Genomic DNA, 19,054 nt, shown 5'->3' on the forward strand with positions numbered 1-19,054 from the left:
GCAATGAAACATGTCGGCATTTTAATAGGAGTAGACACACAGCACGGAATAAAATTGTAAGCCAGTGTGTTCTAGCTCAGATCTGTATATAGTTGTGGGGTTTTCTTCGGTGCACATAATTTGGCACTATTTCTTCCTTTACACATACCTAAGCACTTTACTTTTTGGGTTGTTACCCATTCTTCCTCCTTTACACAAATCTTATTTTCGGAACGAGGGTAGCTGATGATGAGACCTTGAGGTAGCAGGCGAGTACCTTCCTGCTTAAACCTCCCTGGTGTTGCTACCGTGAGGCTTCCTCGCTCCTTTCCTACACTTTTTTCACCACCATTGGGTGTTTAGAGACAGACACTTGGGGACTACAGAGACTAATGTACCTCGTATGAATTTCCTTTTCTTTGTAAATTGGTGAACCATACCCATAAGTAGCATAGATGGTGTTACCACATGCTGTATAGATTGTCTTAAAATATATGACAACGGGTATAGATGTTTGAACTGCATATTCACCTTGGGAACAGGTCATTTGTTGTATAGAAACGTATGAGTGGGGGACGACCTGTTCTCTGCCCCTAGAGCTCCATTTTGTGTTGTGGTGTTGTGTAGGTGAGCCTGGTCATCCGGCAATCCATTTGTGGCTCCTCCATGCGGAGGCATTATCGGACCCCCACGTTTGCGGCTACGGTTAAAGAAACGTTGCTACATTACTTCCCTGACAACTTTGCTCGGTGAGTTGCAGAGCCTACAGGCAGCGACTGCATATGTAGGGGGATAAAACAGGAGCAATTCTGGCCCAGTTTGTCCGCGGGTTTGTCCACGGGGAAGTCTCCTGAGTCCCCCATCCTGATGTTGTGCACTGACATAGGAGCTCTCGCCTCACAGAGGGCGATCAATGGGGTATTTTTCACCCATCTCAGTAATGCATATTCTGAACGGTTGTGTCCCTCCTTGGAGCCTTTGTGTAGATTTTTGGCATATGTCCCACTCCCAAGTCTTGATCCAGGAGATAGTAGGCCCTGGATGGTCAACTTTCTAAAGAAGAGATCCTAACCGCAGTTAGATGCCTTAAACCTGCAAAAGCAATGAGCTGCCAGGGGAGTTTTATCATAAATATCTGGATATTGTGGTTGACCACCTACTGGAGGTCTAGGAAGAGGCTTTATGGTCTGGTGTCTTGCCAGCCTACATGCGAGAGGCACTAGTTGTCATGATAATAAAGCTGGGTGGTGATCCAATGGGTACCTCTGTGTATAAGCCGATATCTCTCCTAACGAAAATTCTCAGCATTGTGCTGGCTACGCATCTTCTCCCTCAGTTGCCTACCCCGGTACTACCAGATCAATCTGGCTTTATTCAGAAGTGCAACACTCTCCACAATCCGAGAGGCTTGGCTCATGTATATCATGCTCCGTGGCTCCTGACTGATAGTTATGTCTTGACACTCCTTGGCACGGAACAGGCATTTGATTCCCTGAATTGGACATTCCTGTGGTAGGTGCTCCAGACGATGGGTTTGGGCTCTGGGTTCTACTGTTGGATTCCCCTCCTCTACTTTGATCCATGAGCCAGGGTGCGCTCAGGTGGAGTGGTCTCTGAGCCCTTCTGGGTGAGCAGAGGTACTAGACAAGGATGCCCTCTTTTGCCGCTCCTGTTTGCCATCGCCATGGAGCCCTTGGAAGAGACTCTGCAGCGAGCGATGGGGAATATGGTGACCGATGGAGAATATCACTGGGAGAGACCAACCAAGTGGTCTCCCTCTGCACCGATGATGCCCTGTTGTATCTGAGGCAACCAGCCCACTCAGCACCTATTCTGTTCAACATCAAGCAGCCCTTTGGGGGGCTCTCTGGTCTATGTGTCAACCAGGACAAATCAAAATTATTTGCACTGGGGAGACTGGTATGGCTCTCGGTGGATGAGCTTCCTTGGGGTGGGATTTCCCTGGGTGACGATGCAAGCCCGATACCGCGAAGTCTGTCTGACTCATACAACCCCTACGTGCCTCAAGCTTAATGTTGGAAGAGTGATAGAGGCGTTGCACTCCTTGATTAGGTTTTGGAAGGAGCTGCCCCTGTTGCTGATCGGCAGGATTGCAATTGTGAAAATGATCATACTGTCACAATGCATCTATGCCCTACAGAGTACTCCATAAGCAATCCCTAGGCAATATTTTCACACCCTAGATAGTTTGATAGTGGGCCTAATCCGGGGAACCAAGTGCCAAATAATTGCTCTAGCCACCCTAAAAGGAATGTGAAGTGAGTGGGGACTGGAGATCCTGCATCTAGAACTTTATTATATGGCAGCCCAACTGCAGCGTGCAATTCATTGGCTGGACATGGACGACAAATGGAAGAAACGGCTTCTGCAGGAAGCACATGAAGGGATACCCTTGCTGATCCTCTTTAGGTCTGGCATGGGGGCTGCCTCCACTTTCCTTATCTGACAGGTAGGAGGGAGTGGTCCGTAGCATTTTCCAGTGGGCCCCATACACTCTGGATGTGCCTCTGTCGACAGTGAAACCCTTCTTGCAAATTGCTAACTCTATGTTGGTGCAGAAATGAAAGGATGGAGGTTGCAAAACTATGGTAGATCTACATTCTGGACAGTGCTTGATTATGAGGGAGGAGGTAATTGAAACCTTTTCCCTGGGTATGTGTCAATGCCTCCACTATATGAAAATGTCAAGCACGGCCCAGGAGGTGTGGCCGTCCATTCCTGATGAACCAACCCGGTCCAATATCTTGATTACACTGCTTTAAACGGCTCAGGGCCATAGGCTGATTTCCCAAGAATACAGACTCCATGTGACAATCTGTGGTGCTTCCTGTCCAGGCCAAGTGGGAGGCTATCATGGGGTAGCCCTCATCAGCTAAAAATTGGGTGATGGTCCATGAGGGGGTACGGACAGTCACCTCCAATGCACACTTTAAACTCTTGTAATATAATATTTTATATCTGACTTATCTTACTCCACAATTATTGCATGGCATCTACAATATTTGACCAGCTGGCTGAGCATGAAGTGGGGCTCAGATGGCAGATTTTCTGCATATGGTGTGGCCATGCTCACCCTTGTCCTCCTACGTGGAAGACATATTGTACAACATGGATACAGCTTCCGGTGGGACGTGTCAATGGAGATCCACCAAGTGTTGTTGCAACTGATTCCCTCTCCTGCCCAAAATAAATTAAGCAGGATGTTTGGCCTCCTTGGGTTGGTGCGGGCAAAATGACTCAGTCTGACACCCCCCAAATACGTGGCATGAATGAAAGATATTTGTCAATGGGTGATCGCGGAGGAGGTGTAGATGAGAAATGTTTGTAAAGATGATAAACTTGAAGATGTTATATGAGACTGGATGGCTATCTTGGCTGCCCTGAGGGAGCATGGGGGAGTGACTGCCGCTGGGGATGGGTGACACATGACATTGCTTACACCCTAGGAATTTTGAAAGGGAGGAGATGTCACACTGGATACTAGTTGGATGCTCTACAAACATGTATGGGCTATCCACCTTGATTCCTTATTATGTTATCAGTAGAGGCATCACACAAAAGCAGACAGAGGGTAGTTGGGATGAGTTTCATTTGTTATGTATTGGCTTTAGGGGATAACAGGACACATGAATTGCCCTTCTTTGTAGTATCATTGCCTTGCATGAATGACAGTCTTTGATGTTTCTTCTGCACTACGGATTGTATTATATGGATATTTTCTACAAAGGCATTGTTCTGTCCTTTTGCCTCCCCCGAATGGGTCTGACTTATGCCACAGTATATGTATTTATGTTCCAGGAGTTTTTACACATGTTTAAAGAAACTGAGTAAGGCAAAAGGACATGATACTTAAAGTAAGATCCTATGTGATGCCTTGTCCATATGCTCTCCATATAAACCAATCTATTTTTTTTAATAAAAAGGGCATTAATATTTTGTAAATGAGCCATGAATTTCAGAAGATTTTATTGTTTCTCAAGTAGGCCAATTATGTCTTCTCAATCTTGCTTGTAGGATACCCTATCCCAGCTGAATGTCAAAGATCATTTAGAGTTTGATGGGCAAAGTCCATCAGTATGGCGGAGCACTTTACTCTGGCCATACTGAGGGTTCACTGCCTGCCAAATTTAGAGTTGTCCTCTAGCCCTGTGCACAGTTCCACACATTAGCAGGAACCACTGTCATAGCAGTTCCTGTATTAAAGGTTTGACTGACAATACCGTCCAAATTATTGTACCATCTGTCCAACTTTTAAAATATTTCTGGGTTTTTTTCAAAAAGAAAATCCCACGGTAAAGTTTTGTTTTTGAAAAAACTAAAACTAATGCCCCAACACTAAGGGAATTTTTTCCCATTGTACGGGTGCTAATTAAATGTTTGTTGCTGTCCCTTGGGGCGAGCAGTCAGAGAAGTATGTCAGCAATGGAGATGAAGAAGTCTCTGTCGTTGACATGCTTAAGGTCCACTCGTTGGTATATCAGGTGGCGGACCTTCAGTTTGGTGTAGAGGGTACTTCAGTGCCTTTGTGACAGAGTAACTTCTCAGCCAAACTCTAAATCAGCCCCTTAGTGTTAAGCTATACTGGTAAGTAACATGAACTTGAGCAGCTAATGCTCAAAGTTCATAAGTCCTTTCCAGTCTTAGTGCAGCTTGTGAAAATACATATTTGGTTCACTTTAGCTAATTTTTTTAATGTATTCCTGAAATTCCAGTTGGAATAAACCTAAAGATGTCTTGCCACCAGCTTTAATGTTTTAGTATCCAAAATGGAGTGTAACAACTAACTTCTAGCCAAGTGAGAGGGTGATTGCAAGGATCACCATCTGGATCTGTGAGCTGTATGCCCTACACACCTTAAATAAAATCTTAAGTGGCTTAATGTTTTTTTTAAACGTTTTAGGAGGAGTCCATCAGGATCAAAATGTAAGCAAATTTGAAGTCTCGTCCACCTTAAGAATACTCAGCAAGGAACATGTGCTAGCTTAGTCTTATCCATTCTTGCTGAGAACAGTCTACATACATAGAATATCTATTCAAGCTTACCTTGTAGACCCCCAGGACTATTATACATGTTTTTCACAGGATGGCTTTGTGAATCATTGGTTAGAGTCTTGTACTCAGTTTTCTGAAGGGGAATGGAGTGTGAAATAGCTCCTAAAGTTATGACGGCCATAAAATATTACAGAGAGCCGACACTTTTACATCTTAGTGAAATGTAAAGAGCAGTCATGGGCTGGCCGAAAGGGTAAAAAACTAGGCTGGTATTTTAGATCGTTTGAAGGCTAAAGAGTAGTGATGTAGCTTGGTGAGAACATCTTACTGACTCTTATTTAACTATTGTAGTCTGCTCTTGGTGTGCATTACGTTAATTTTGACATGGTTATGTCTAGGCCTGAGAATTTTCACACAGCCCTGTATCAAGGCACAGAACACAGTTGAGCTATACAATTCCCACATTGCACTGTATTCACAAGTTTTTCAGAATGAAGTTAATGTGTATGTTTGTAGCTGCCTGCCTAGAAAACCAAAGCATGCATGGTGTTAAATGTGTGTTGAATGTAATCTCTGATTCTTTCTTGGTTGTTTCTCTGTTATGGTCCTGAGAAGTCCTTGATGGAACTTGTTTGTTTCCTGACTTCAGTGCTTCTGCCAAACCTAATGCTTTTAAGTGCTGGAAAACACCCAAGATGTCCTGCTTTGTCCTGCAGGTGGCAGCTCAGAGGAGGACAAACTGGTCCAATGTAGGGACCGATGTCATGAGATTTTGATGTTCGTGAAAGATAGAGTGAAGAGAGTCAAGAATCGGCGCCACATTAAGATGTATCAGGCGCAGCTTAACACCACTGACCTAAAAAAGAAAAAAAATTACCCCGTGACCGCACAGTTTCAGGTAAACATTTTTTGTCTTCTTTGGGCACTTGACGGATTTTGTAGCTTATTTTTCAATATCAGTGCATAAAATTGATTAATGTCCATTTTTTCTACAATAGAACCTCAATTTAACCGCGAGGCGATTGATCCATGAGGGACCCCTAAAATGGAAGATAACAAAGGACAAAACTGTTGGTATGCACACTTCCCAACTAGCAGACCACTGTAATTTACCATCTGCCTTAGGCCCCATTTCCAAAGAAAAAGTTATTTTTGTTTGAATATAACTTGGGTGCTGTTTGACGAATATTCATGAAACGTTTAAAAAAACATGTTTTTCCACCTCAGCTCCTTTCTGGAAAATTATAGGGTGACCCATCAAGTCAGACCGAGAAAAGGGCGGGCGCTCCCAAAATAAGTTTTCCCCATTCATTTTTCCATAGGAAAATTAGAAACAGCTGCAGTCAAAACGACTATACGTAATGGCCCAAAATTTGGCAGAAACCTAATTCGTGGTCCAGAAGGTGTGCTTTTTGTGAGTTGGTGTAAATCTGTTCCGTAGTTTGAAAAATTAAGGTTAAAAAACATTGTATATTTCATTCTGCTCAGGAACTGCACACATAACAGATCTTTAGATAGGATCTGATTGGCTGCCACCACATCTACAAAGATGGGGTGACCGTCAATTTAGGATTCAGGGACTCAGTCCTACATCCTACAAAAAAAGTGGGAAAAAAGTGCGGGGCAAAACAGCATCACTGCAACACCTGAATGACAGGAATAATAACAACACTGCGGATGGCTGGACCTATAGTTGCTTTAGGTCATGAGTTATAGTTGCTGGAGAATTTCATTGGCTTTGTTTTTTAAAACAGTATGTGCAAACTAGGGCTGGATGGAGTTTGCAGAGTTTCACTCTGCAGAATTCTGCAAAGTTGCAGAGAAACTCCGCTAAATTCCGCAGAGTTCTGGGATGGATGAACTGCTCAGCCAACCCTTGTCTGCCACACCACATCAAAATGTACAGACTGGTGCCCCCTGCAAAAATCACATTTTAAGTATGTGGGGCCAGGGGGCACAAGGGGACCAGGAGAAAGTGCAGGTCCTGTACCTTTCTCACCTGCGCATCACCAATACCAAGCTACAGGTACTCGTAGCTGCCACCGCTGCCACTGATCTCCTCTGCCAGTGCCAACATTTCCTTGTGGTTCACTGGCTTCTCTGGAGCTGTGGGAGAAATGAGAGCCAGTTTCACAGTCTGGGCTGCCCCTCCCTCACTGGCCCAGTATGGTACATACCGTTCATACTGTGCACAGTGCGGCAGGCTCAGCGCCAGGCCATTGCTGCTGCTAGAAGGGCTCAGCGTAGCAGTCAGCATCAAGCCACAGTGCGGAGCACAGGTGGCAGATCCCGCAGACCCAGGCTTTTTTGGTGGTTACGTTTCTTTAACCATGTTTTGGTTTGTGAATTTCCAATTTTATTTTAATGTAGAGTAACCTATTATTACAATCCCGTACTATGACATCACTTTAACCCTTGGTTTTTTCAGTGAAAAAAGTAATAATATATAAATATACATTTATTTGTGTGTGTGCGCAAATGTAGTGTCAGTAGACTTACATGCTCAGCGTACACCTACCTTCTAGTGTTGGAGTTTGACTGTTTTTCTTCAAAGAAGTTTTTGGAGTCACACAGTTTCTGCAACATGTGTTCTGGTAGTGAACGCATATGGGCACTGAACCATTATATATTATTTTTTACACCATCATGTTCACTAATTTTATTGACGTTCCCAGGACCCGTCTCGTGCCGTCCCATTGCAGAGACAGCTGCTTCAGAGTAGAGGCCCATCCTCGAAGTTTCAAAGGAAGCATGTTGAAAGGGAACGTCGGATCATTATTCACTCCTGCACAGGCAAGATCTCTGCCACTGGGAAGCCTTTATACAATAAGTGAAGACTCTGCTTTAAGAATACCCCAAGTCCAGACACTTCTCTCCAAAAGGTGCCTCCTAAGAGGACTATGGGCACTTCCCTTACCCCTCCTCCTTCTCCAACTCCTTCATCACCTCCACTTCTACCACTGACTTCATCACCTTCACCTGACCAGCCTCACCTCTTATGACTTCTTCTCAGTGGTCACTTGAGTCCTATTCAGACACAGGTAGCCCTACTCCTGACTCTCCAGCAGAGGACTTTGGTGTGCCACTCTACCTTCACCCTATGGACGATCCTTGGGAGGACTACGACGTGGACCCACTGGTGGATCCTGACCATGACAGTGTCCCTGTTGCCAATGTGGTTGGCCTCCTGACTTACTATGACAGAGCCCAATGGGAAGAGGTTGTGGCCTTACTCCAACATCTCCCTGACCAGTACTGGAATAGGGGAGCAGAGACTGTTGAGGATGGGAATGCCATATCCAACGCTACCATTTGTTGTGTGTTAGATTCGGCTGATAAAGCTGACAGTGAGCTGAACACCTCAGTGATCCTCCATCGCCACTCTTGGATGCATGTCTCAGGTTTCAAAAGTAGGAAGTTTAACAACATCTCGTTAAGCTGCCCTTCACCGGAGAATACCTTTTCGGTCCCCAGGTTGGTGAGATGTTGGAAAAGATGAAGAAGGACACTGGCCTTGCTAAGGCCATGGGTGCCCTTCAGGTTCCTTCAGCTGAAGCTCCTTTCTGCAACAGACAATGAGTAGGTCCAAGGCAACTTCTACTGATTCCACACTGTCACATCAACACCAGCAGCAGGCTAACTGCAAACAGGGAGTTAGAGGTTATGCAAGGGCATCTTCGGGAGTAACAACTCAAAAGGTTGAGGCAGAGCTCCTTCCGCCAGGAGAGCCTCTATCTTCAGGCATTGACTTGCATGAATATCCCCCTTCCCACTCCCAATCCCACTACACCTGTTGGGAGGAAGCTTTAGGGATGTCTACCCCTTTGGAGACCACAGAACAGTGAGTTCTATCCATCATTAAGTACTGCTACTGCCCTGAGCTCATGTCAACCCTACCAAACATCCCTCCTCGCACACATACACCATCAATCCAGCACACTTTGCTCTACTCAAACGGACCATAGAGTCAATGCCCCTCAACATCGAGCAAGGGTTTTTAAACCCTGTACTTTCTCATACCCCACAACGACAACTTCCTCAGGCGTCTTTGAGCTTAGGCCTCTCAGCAGATACATCCTCTCAGAACATTTCCATATGATCATCCTATAGTATGTAATCCCCCTGCTTTAGCCAGGGCACTTTATGGCCCACTAGACCTAAAGGGTGCCTACTTTCACCCCCATCCCTCCGGCCCATCAATGCTACCTCAGCTTCATGGTAAGTGGTTAGAGCTACTAGTTCAAAGTGGTGCCCTTTGGAGTCACCACAGCCCCAAGAGTCTTCACGAAATGTCTTTCTGTGGTAGCTGCTCATCTCAGAAGGGAGTGGACTCACTTTTTCCTCTTCTTTGATGAGTGGTTGATCAAGACTGTAAGCCAATAAGACTGCTGAGTCAGCACCCAAGGTGCAATCTTCCTGCTTCACCAAGTAGGTTTTACAGTCTATGCCACCAAGTCCCACCTACAACCACTTCAGGTCTAATACTTTCTTTGGTCAATCCTCAATGCAGTCTCGGTTAAAGCCCACTGAAGCGAGCAAAGGGTAGCTGTATTCCAACAGCTACTGCCTCTTGTTCAGCCACTCTGTCCTTTCACAGTGCAAATATTGATGCCTCCTGGCACAACGGCTAGAATCCGAGGGTCAATGAGAGGATCTAGTGTTGATAAGGGCCTGCACCCATTTATCTCTGCAGTGGTGTAACAACAACAATCTTTTGTGTGGCAGGCCCTTCGCAGACCAGGTACCACAGTTGACCATTACCACAGCCTCATCTCTCGACAGTTCGTAAGCACATTTGAACAACATGACAATCTATAATCTGTGCCTACCTCATCATGCTCTTCATATAAAACATCTTGAACTTTTCTCCATACATCTAGCCCTCAAAGCTGATGTACTGGACATTCAGGGCAAGGTGGTGTTTTTGTGAACTGATAACATGACTGCCTTGTTTTACATGCAAATACAAGGTGAAACACACTCTCCTCAACTATCAGCACTAGCTCAGTGAATTTGGCACTGGGCAATTTCCACCTTGTGTGTCTCCAGGCAGAGTTCCTCTGGCAGTGGATAGCGACTTTGATGACTTGCTCAGCAGGATGCAGCAACAAGACCATGAGTGGGAACTCCACCCACCAGCCCTACTCACGTATGTTTGGCGATGGTGGTACCTCAGATATAGACCTCTTTGCCGCCTTGCACCTAGAAGCTATTGCTGCATAAATACAGAATATGGAACATGTTCTATTCAAGACTCCTATTCTAAAAGCCTTAATGAAGGGCTTTAAATGTATCAGCCCCCCTAGAGCGCCACCTGCACTAGTCTGATCAACATAATGATAGGTCTGCCCTTCAAGCCACTGCATTCTTATATTTTCCAGTTTCTTTCCTGGAAGGTCGCCTTTTTAGTAGCCATAACATCACTCAACGGTGTAAGTTAACTATAATCCCTCTCACTACTAGAGCTTTTTGTCCAGGTACACAATGACAGGGTGGTCCTTAGAACCAACTGTAAGGATGGTCTCCTCTTTCCAACTTAACCAGACACTTGAGCTTCCGGTCTTCTTACCCCAGCGTTTCTCGGAACCAGAGAGATCCCTTCACACACTTGATGTCAAGTTTGCTTTCATGTATTATAGAGATAGGACGAAGTATTTTTGCAAAACACAACAGGTTTTTGTTGCTTTACACTCCCTTAGAAAGGCCATTCCATTCCTAAGCCACGGATAGCCTGGTAGATTGTTAAATGTATTTATATTTGTTGCCTTAAAGCCAAAAGAAACCTACCTACTACCAGACATCGCAGCTGGCAGCCATCAACAGATGGGCATTCGGTCCACATGATGACCCTAATTTCCGGACAGACCACTGGCTGCTGGGGAATGGGGGGTACAACAGGGCACTCTATACGAACTATCGTAAACTGCGGTTGACCGGTCCCACGGCTCGCACGGTGGAGGTATGGCACAAAGTCCAGCGTAAGCTGGGGTGGCATAACAACCTTACTAAGGCTACCCCGTTGTGGGAACCAGACATCTTAGGCCATCTTAGTGCATGCCAGGGGTTTGATAAGTGGGACTTGATTGGTATTTCCAGTGTTGGGGACCTCTGGGTCAAGGGTAAAAAGGCCACGTTTGCAGACTTTCAAGCAAAATATCACCTCGCCCCCTCGGAGACCTTTAGATATTTACAAATCAGCCACGCAATTGACTCAGCCCTCCCTGGGGATGCTCCCCTTCCAGATTCCTCCCCCTTGGAAGATCGCTTTTTGTTAGATCCCATGGATCGCAAAGCTATATCCCTCACGTACAAAAAATTCGTAAACAACCGGACGGACCCTATGCTGAAATTGAGGGGAAGTTGGGAGAGTGACCTGGGGGAGATGGACGACGATGACTGGTGGGAGGCGCTCGCTTCCCCTAGGGAGGTGGCGATTCCACTGAGACTCCGACTGATTCAGCTTAATATTCTCCACAGGGTCTACTTTGATGCAACGCTATTGTTTCGGCTGGGTAGAAGACTGGACTCACTTTGTTTATGACGCTGCAACCAGACTGGTACCTTCACGCACATACTCTGGGACTGCCCTCACATCCAAACTTATTGGACAGATGTCACTCGGCAGCTTACTAGGGCCTGTGGCAAACCCATCCATCCCTCCCCCAAGGTCTGCCTCCTTAATATTTATGAACGCCACAGACCTCACCCAGACGGAACAATCATGGGCGACTATGGGGTGGACCATAGCCAAATGTAATATTGCTCAGAAGTGGGGATCCGATGTAGTGCCACGGGTGAGAGATTGGGCGTCCGACATGGACTATGCCATGGTAACTGAAACACGGTGTTCAAGTGGCATGGATGCCCCAAAAAGTGGGATAGTAAGTGGGGAAAGTGGAATGAATATCGAGGGGATATGCATTTCTCCCACGGTGGAACTGAGAAGGGAGATGCGGACACTGGCGGAACTACGGGATGGGGCGGAGGGGTCCTAACCACCGTGTGGCTACTCCTATTACTCCAAAGTGTAAACAATACGCACCTGCTCTCCATTGTTTCTGATCTCTGGAAAGAGGGAACCATTGTTATGACTGCCATGGTACCGGGCTAGACACCATGTTAAGTGTCCTCTTAATCTGCATAACTGGTAATGTAGCCTATTGTATCCTCTGCCTTGCCACTGCTAACTCTGTATTGCATGACATGTTTGCCGTTTATTATCAATAAAATTGTTATAAAAAAAAAAAAGGAAACCTAACTGCCCTCCCCATGCCTCACTCTGCCTGCAAATAGGGTGTCATTATTTGGAAGGCTGCTACCTGGTTCGATCCATGCATCTTAACAAAGCACTATTGTACAGACATTCTGGTATGGCTACAGACTACGAAAGGTCAGAGTGTCATAAAGACTTTGTTTCAGACCTTTGCCCCATTCACTGGCTAGTCACCACATAGGATAGTACAGCTTTACTGTCCATGCAGAGCATGTGTATCTATGGGCACAAATGCTAAGAATGGATGTTGCTCCTTTCCCTGTAAGCATCGGTTAATCGCATGTATTGCTGTAGATCTGCTTGCGCCCACCTGCCTCCCAAGAAGCCAGTGTTTTCTACAAATATCTTCAATCTACATGAAGATTGACACTACACACATGGCCACTGTCTTATCCTACTCACTACTCCATACCTACTCTGACCCACTGTGTGGAAACCAATCTACCAATGAAGTCGGTGCCAATGCGTGTCACTACTAGAGGTGGAGGCCTCACTGAGAACTCATGACTGAAAAATGTGCAACAGCAAGAGCCAAACACTAGACAGCAGAAGTATGCAGAGGATGTGAATCTACAGCACTGCACGCTATGAACAGATCCTAACAATGTAAGTAACATTTTCCTTCTAGTCAATAGTGTTACAAACATAAATTAAAATTGGTTATATAGAAATATTAATGTAAAGAATACTTCAATACTAAAGTACCCCAAGATGAATTCTCTTTTTCCCCTTCTTCTGAAAGAATACTCGGATGAAGGCTGCTAACATTCAAAATGCCTCCCTTGCATGAAGACTGTAGAGAGAGACTCTTTATATGCCTTCAGTTTCTCTCCGGTCTAGCTAAAAAAGGGCCTTGCTCCTCTTCACAGCAATGCTAGTACTCAAGTCACCTATGTTGCTTATGGATTATAAGCTCATTCATCAGACCTCAGCCCCGTGAACTGCTAACAACAATTACTGACTAGTAGCCTTCACGAAAACATTGATGGCACATATGCCACAATGCTCCCCACTAAATCTATCCATGAGCAACAATTTTGGTTCTTTCACAAACTTTTGATTCACAGACGTATGAAGTTTGGCAGAGAGGAAACACTATACACCTCTTGGACACAGTTCCCTTCTCTCATACACCAGGTCTCCCATTCAATAAAATTGGTGATCACTGTTATCAAAGGCTTTGTTGAAAAGAGGAATCTAGGAGTCATTTTTAGGTCTCGCTGAGCCCCAGCGCTTGCGCTGGCTCGAAGAGACATTTTGTATGTGGGAATTTCAAAGTGCTGCTGGCTGGCCTAACGCTTGCGTTCACGCGATCGTGCACGCGCGCAGCCGGCCGCCAGCAGCACTTTGAAAACTCGTGCGTCATCGCGATCACTTTCGCTTTCAGAGCGATCGCTTTCTCTTTCAGAGCGATCGCGATCGTGATGACGCACGCTTTCAATGCTTGTTTTCTTCAGGTGTAGGGTCGCGTTTGACCCGACTCTAGAAATGCTTACATGCGCATGCTTTCAATGCTTGTTTTCTTCAGGTGTAGGGTCGCGTTTGACCCGACTCTAATGCTTACATGTCATGCCCTGCTTTGTATGTGCGAGCAACGACGACACACTGCCACAAGCATTGGACGCACGGACTGGAAAGAGTGCTACGCTCACTGACTCCGTAAAACTGCACAGCTTAATGCGTTAATTGTAGTGGGTTCTCAGCATGTGGTTTTCGTTCCTTGCCTGTGTTTGTGCTCGCTCTGCTCTGCTATCCTGCAGCCAGCTCGTGATCCCCAGGGTCAGCTTGGAGTCACATTACGAGTTGCTGGCGCCAGCATCGGGCTTGAGTACCGCACCTTCTTCGCCTCCAGGAGAGTTGTCCCCAGGGCGCAGAGGGGGATATTCTCCCCGGGCAGGTTCCGTTGCCGAGATGCGGTGGTTTGTGGACTGCTTTCAACGGGTATAGAGTATATCCAGAGCTTACGCTGCGAAATTTGCAAACGTGTACGTTAGCTACAACTGAATCACTCGAATATAAGATCCTTCTTCTGCACACCTTCATTGGTTTACACCGCTTATGGCGCCTCGGCGGCCACCGTTTCATGAGGTAGAAAGAACACTCGTTTCTAATATGCAAAGTTGTCTCTGTCATAACTGATGCAATCATATCAGCGAGAAGAGTGACTTAAAGGAAAGTGACAAAAACTCAGCGTAAAGTGCCCCTTAGACTATTCAGCCCGTCTATGTTATTTCACCAGTGACCCGTGTCAGATAGAAGGGCACATCCACAAGCTTTAGTAGGTCGATTCGTGAATGGCCTGGCAGGTGCATCTCCTTCGACTCAGAAATGTTCAAATATATTATTTTGCGAAATCCTTGCAATATTTCTCTCACCGCAGGACAAATAGAAAATGCATCAGTGATTGTCTGTCACACTGAGGAGAAACAGACAATGTACTCCTTCCTACCTCTCTGAAATTTGGCAAGGTTAGAGGACACATTTCTACAACATTTTCTCCAGGCAAAAACGAAGGCTGATGTGTTTTTGCCAGTTTTTGGTTCTTGTTTTTATAGAAATGGAGCACACAGACTGAGTTCCATCTGTTTATATTTCATTATTGCAAACTGTCAGAGAATGTGTGTCGCCGAGTGACCCGCACATGCTAGTGTCTTGATTACATTTCGTACACCCAGGAATTCTGCCTGAAATTGGTGGTGATTAATGAAAAATTAGCTGGTGGAGGTGCGGGGGGGGGGGGGAGGGCGTATTTGCTGTGGAGTGCATCCCACAGAATACAGATTTGTTGTCTCATATTGCTCTGGTTGGTTTGCCTCACGTTTCTTTACTCGCCATACCATTTAAGTTACTTGATATTCAATGCACTAATAATTTGGGGAATTCAAAACCCCCATGTAGAATAGACTCCGCCCCCTTTTCCTCTGATGACAGAGTTGGGGCTATTCTGTTGGGCCTGAGCTAGTGAAGGAGGTGTGCTGCTGTAGGGCTTCTCCAAATGCACAGTGATTTATAAGATGCCCTGAGCCCACTGTAGTGTGCCCGTAAGTCCATCTGGCTCACCGTGCGCACATTTGCAAGGTTCCTAAGTGCGCCTAGTTACAGATTTGTCACGCTTCCATTAATTCAGGGCTTCGTAGGTCTTGACGTGTTTTTTTCTAATACTTTATGACACTAGAGAATTCCCCATTGAATGAAGGCTCTTCAAGGCCATTCATTACGTCGAGGATAATGGATGCATTATGATTCGACCAGCCTTGCCTACCAACGTCATCGGAATCGCACACTTCAGGGCTGAAGGTCTTGTTTACAGAAATGCTACAATACAGAGATTTTTTGCGGAAAAAGGGTTACTAGTGTGTGTTATGGTTCAAGGTTCTCATGCACAGGACAATTAAAACTGTTGAACTGGGAGATGACCTGTCATGAAGGCAGACACTCAAACAGTACATTTTTTTTTACTTAAAACCTAATAGCATATTTCTTTCGCCTGTGGGGGTTTGTTGAACCCACAGGCTGTCAGCAGCACCATACTGTAAAATCAGTGCCCTGGTTTTTGTCCTGATGCCTAGAAGGGGCATATTATATAACATACTGCAAAGTGCCATTGTGCACAGGCTGTGTCCCGATACAAAAATGCATGCTGGCTCTTGCATTGGCGCAGTGTTTGTGTGCTTCTACCCATGACAGCAAGAAGCAGAGTCTAGTTGTTGCAAGTTCATCTGCTGCTCTTTCAACTTTTGGCTCTAGCTTCCCTGGCCCGTGAGGGGAGACTTTACTTCATAGCCAATAGGTCTCGCCTTTGGGACCTTATAAGTGCTTAGCCATGCAACAGTTGATGTTGTTGCACCAAGGATATTGTGCTGCATAACTAAATACTTATATAACTTATAACTAAATACTTATAAGGTCCCAAAAGCGAGACCTATTGGCTATGCCAATGCTTGTTTACTTTGATCCATTACTGGATTTTGAGATGTTGAAGTGAGCTACTGTTTCTCTTAAGGTTTCCTGATGGTTGTCTTCCATTTATGGACACCAAAAATATTTTATATGGGCAGTTCAATGAATTTGTTAGATCTGAACTAGTATTTTACGGTGGCAAACTTAAGCAAATCATAAACGAAACCATGTGGATGTCAGTGGAAAGTCTAAATGGGCTTGTGCATGTTACACTAATACTGAGGAAGAAGTGGTAAGATGTGATATCTAAAGGAGATCCTACACAACCTCACCTCCTCCTACGGGTTGAAAGAAACTGTACAAGCTAATCAAAGCTAAGAGAAATGTGGAAAAGATCACAAACTGAGACAGACCAAAATGTCTTCAGGTACAAAGATCAAGGTCACTTTGCTTTTGTAGTTAACCCTGACAATAAATGTTGCAAGTCATCTTCCATTTATACAATATCTTGGATATATTCTTTTACCCAGAACGTGTGTGTAAAAGGTCTCTTTGCACACAATCTCAAATATTGAAAACTAGGAAGTATAGGAAAGTGACCCTTTTTGCATGGTTGCCCCCACTTTTTGCCTAAATGTTGATGTATTTTGACTAAGTGTGCCCTGGGTTCCTGCCAATCAGGTACCCAGGGCCTATGTTCCTTCCCTAAACCTGTAATGTTGCAAAACCCAATTGGCACCTCTCTGGGATGTATGACGTTACAACGCACACTTTTACAACGCATGCACTTACAACGCATTTTTTACAACGCATAATCCATTACAACGCATGACATTACAACGCATGACACTACAACGCATTTTTAAAAAATACCTTTACAACGCATTACCATTACAACGCATACTACCTTTACAACGCATACCATTACAACGCATAATATTAAATTACATTTAAGGTAAGTATTAGATAGTATAGGGGTAAAAATTACTATTCTAACTCCAGGGGGTGCAACAGTAGGGTAAGTGTTGGATAGTATAGGGGTAAAAATTACTATTCTAACTCCAGGGGGTGCAACAGTAGGGTAAGTGTTGGATAGTGTAGGGGTAAAAATTACTATTCTAACTCCAGGGGGTGCAACAGTAGGGTAAGTGTTGGATAGTGTAGGGGTAAAAATTACTATTCTAACTCCAGGGGGTACAACAGTAGGGTAAGTGTTGGATAGTATAGGGGTAAAAATTACTATTCTAACTCCAGGGGGTGCAACAGTAGGGTAAGTGTTGGATAGTATAGGGGTAAAAATTACTATTCTAACTCCAGGGGGTGCATCAGTAGGGTAAGTGTTGGATAGTATAGGGGTAAAAATTACTATTCTAACTCCAGGGGGTGCATCAGTAGGGTAAGTGTTGGATAGTATAGGGGTAAAAATTACTATTCTAACTCCAGGGGGTGCATCAGTAGGGTAAGTGTTGGATAGTATAGGGGTAAAAATTACTATTCTAACTCCAGGGGGTGCATCAGTAGGGTAAGTGTTGGATAGTGTAGGGGTAAAAATTACTATTCTAACTCCAGGGGGTGCATCAGTAGGGTAAGTGTTGGATAGTATAGTGTAATATTATGCGTTGTAATGGTATGCGTTGTAATGGTAGTATGCGTTGTAATGGAATGCGTTGTAAAGGTAGTTTTTAAAAATGCGTTGTAGTGTCATGCGTTGTAATGTCATGCGTTGTAATGGATTATGCGTTGTAAAAAATGCGTTGTAATGGTAGTGCGTTGTAAAAGTTGCGTTGTAAAGGTTGTTCCCCACCTCTCTGGCTACATGTAAGTCCCTTGTAAGAGGTACCATAGGTACCAAGGGCACTGTGACCAGGGAAGGTCTCTAAGGGCTGCAGCACTTATTGTGCCACCGTTAGCGATCCTGTACATTTACAAACACACACTCCCCTTGCAGGCTGCGTGTTTTGGAGCAGAACAAAGTGAAGAGTCGACATGGCACACATACCTGTGTGCCATGCATACAACCCACTGCCCTGGCCTAGATAAGTCACCCCTCTAGCTGAGTGCACTATACCAGTGGCGAGGGTACGGGTGCATGAGCCTATTACCCCTACAGCGGCTAAGTCAATTCTTGGACATTGTATGTGCAGTATTGCCATAAAGAGTATATGGTCTGGGAGTATGTCATTACGAATGCCACAGCATCATAATGGTTTTACTGAAAACTGGGAAATTTGGTATCAAATGTCTCAGCACATTAAGCCACTCTGATGCCAGTGTGGAATTTAATGAAAATGCACTCAGAGGGCATCTTTGAGATGCCCCCTGAAAAACAAGCTAACTCTAGTGTCCTGGCTGAGTAGCTGCTCCCCAGCTGCCACCACCAGACATGTTTCTGGACCCCAGGGTCGAAAGCCTGCTGCTCTCTGGGTCCTGAAACAAAGCACATCCTGGGACAAGGTGCCAAGCCTCCTCCCCCAGGATGGGCAGGGTCCACGAAGGGGAAGCTTCAAAGGCCTGCCGCCTTTGTGAGCTACCCCAGCCATTTGCTGCTCCCAGCAAGTAGCCCCAACTGGTTCTGAACCAAAACTTGGGTGGGAGAATCAGTGCGAAAACAAAGTTAAGAAGAGTGGTGTGCCCACCTTGGCCAACCCCACCCCTTAGGTGGGGGAGGTAAGGTGAAGCCCAAATTTAAACAAGTTAGGTGGGGGGGAGAAGCTTCCTGCTTCAGGCAGCCAAGACCTGGAACCTTCTCCCTATTACAATCAAAAACAGCACATCTCTGCTCACATTCAGGAAAGAGGTAAAAACCTGGCTGTTCACTTCTTAGGTAGAGCACTATCCCCCGGCAGACCTTGACATTACATCGACTTAGCACCAAGATGCTCATGAGCA

The 19,054-nt window shown here is 45.2% G+C and overlaps 1 protein-coding gene across 1 annotated transcript in view; it reads left to right on the forward strand.

Moving 5' to 3' along the window:
• Positions 1–19,054, forward strand: part of LOC146772749 (rho guanine nucleotide exchange factor 11-like) — a 276,718-nt gene that overhangs the window by 130,986 nt on the left and 126,678 nt on the right. Inside the window, 2 exon segments of the mRNA XM_085637027.1 lie at positions 5,709–5,890; positions 5,991–6,066. Coding sequence (XP_085493153.1) covers positions 5,709–5,890; positions 5,991–6,066 — 258 coding nt within the window.

This window comes from Triturus cristatus, chromosome 12 (assembly GCF_964204655.1).
Source record: "Triturus cristatus chromosome 12, aTriCri1.1, whole genome shotgun sequence".
Lineage (NCBI taxonomy): Eukaryota > Metazoa > Chordata > Amphibia > Caudata > Salamandridae > Triturus > Triturus cristatus.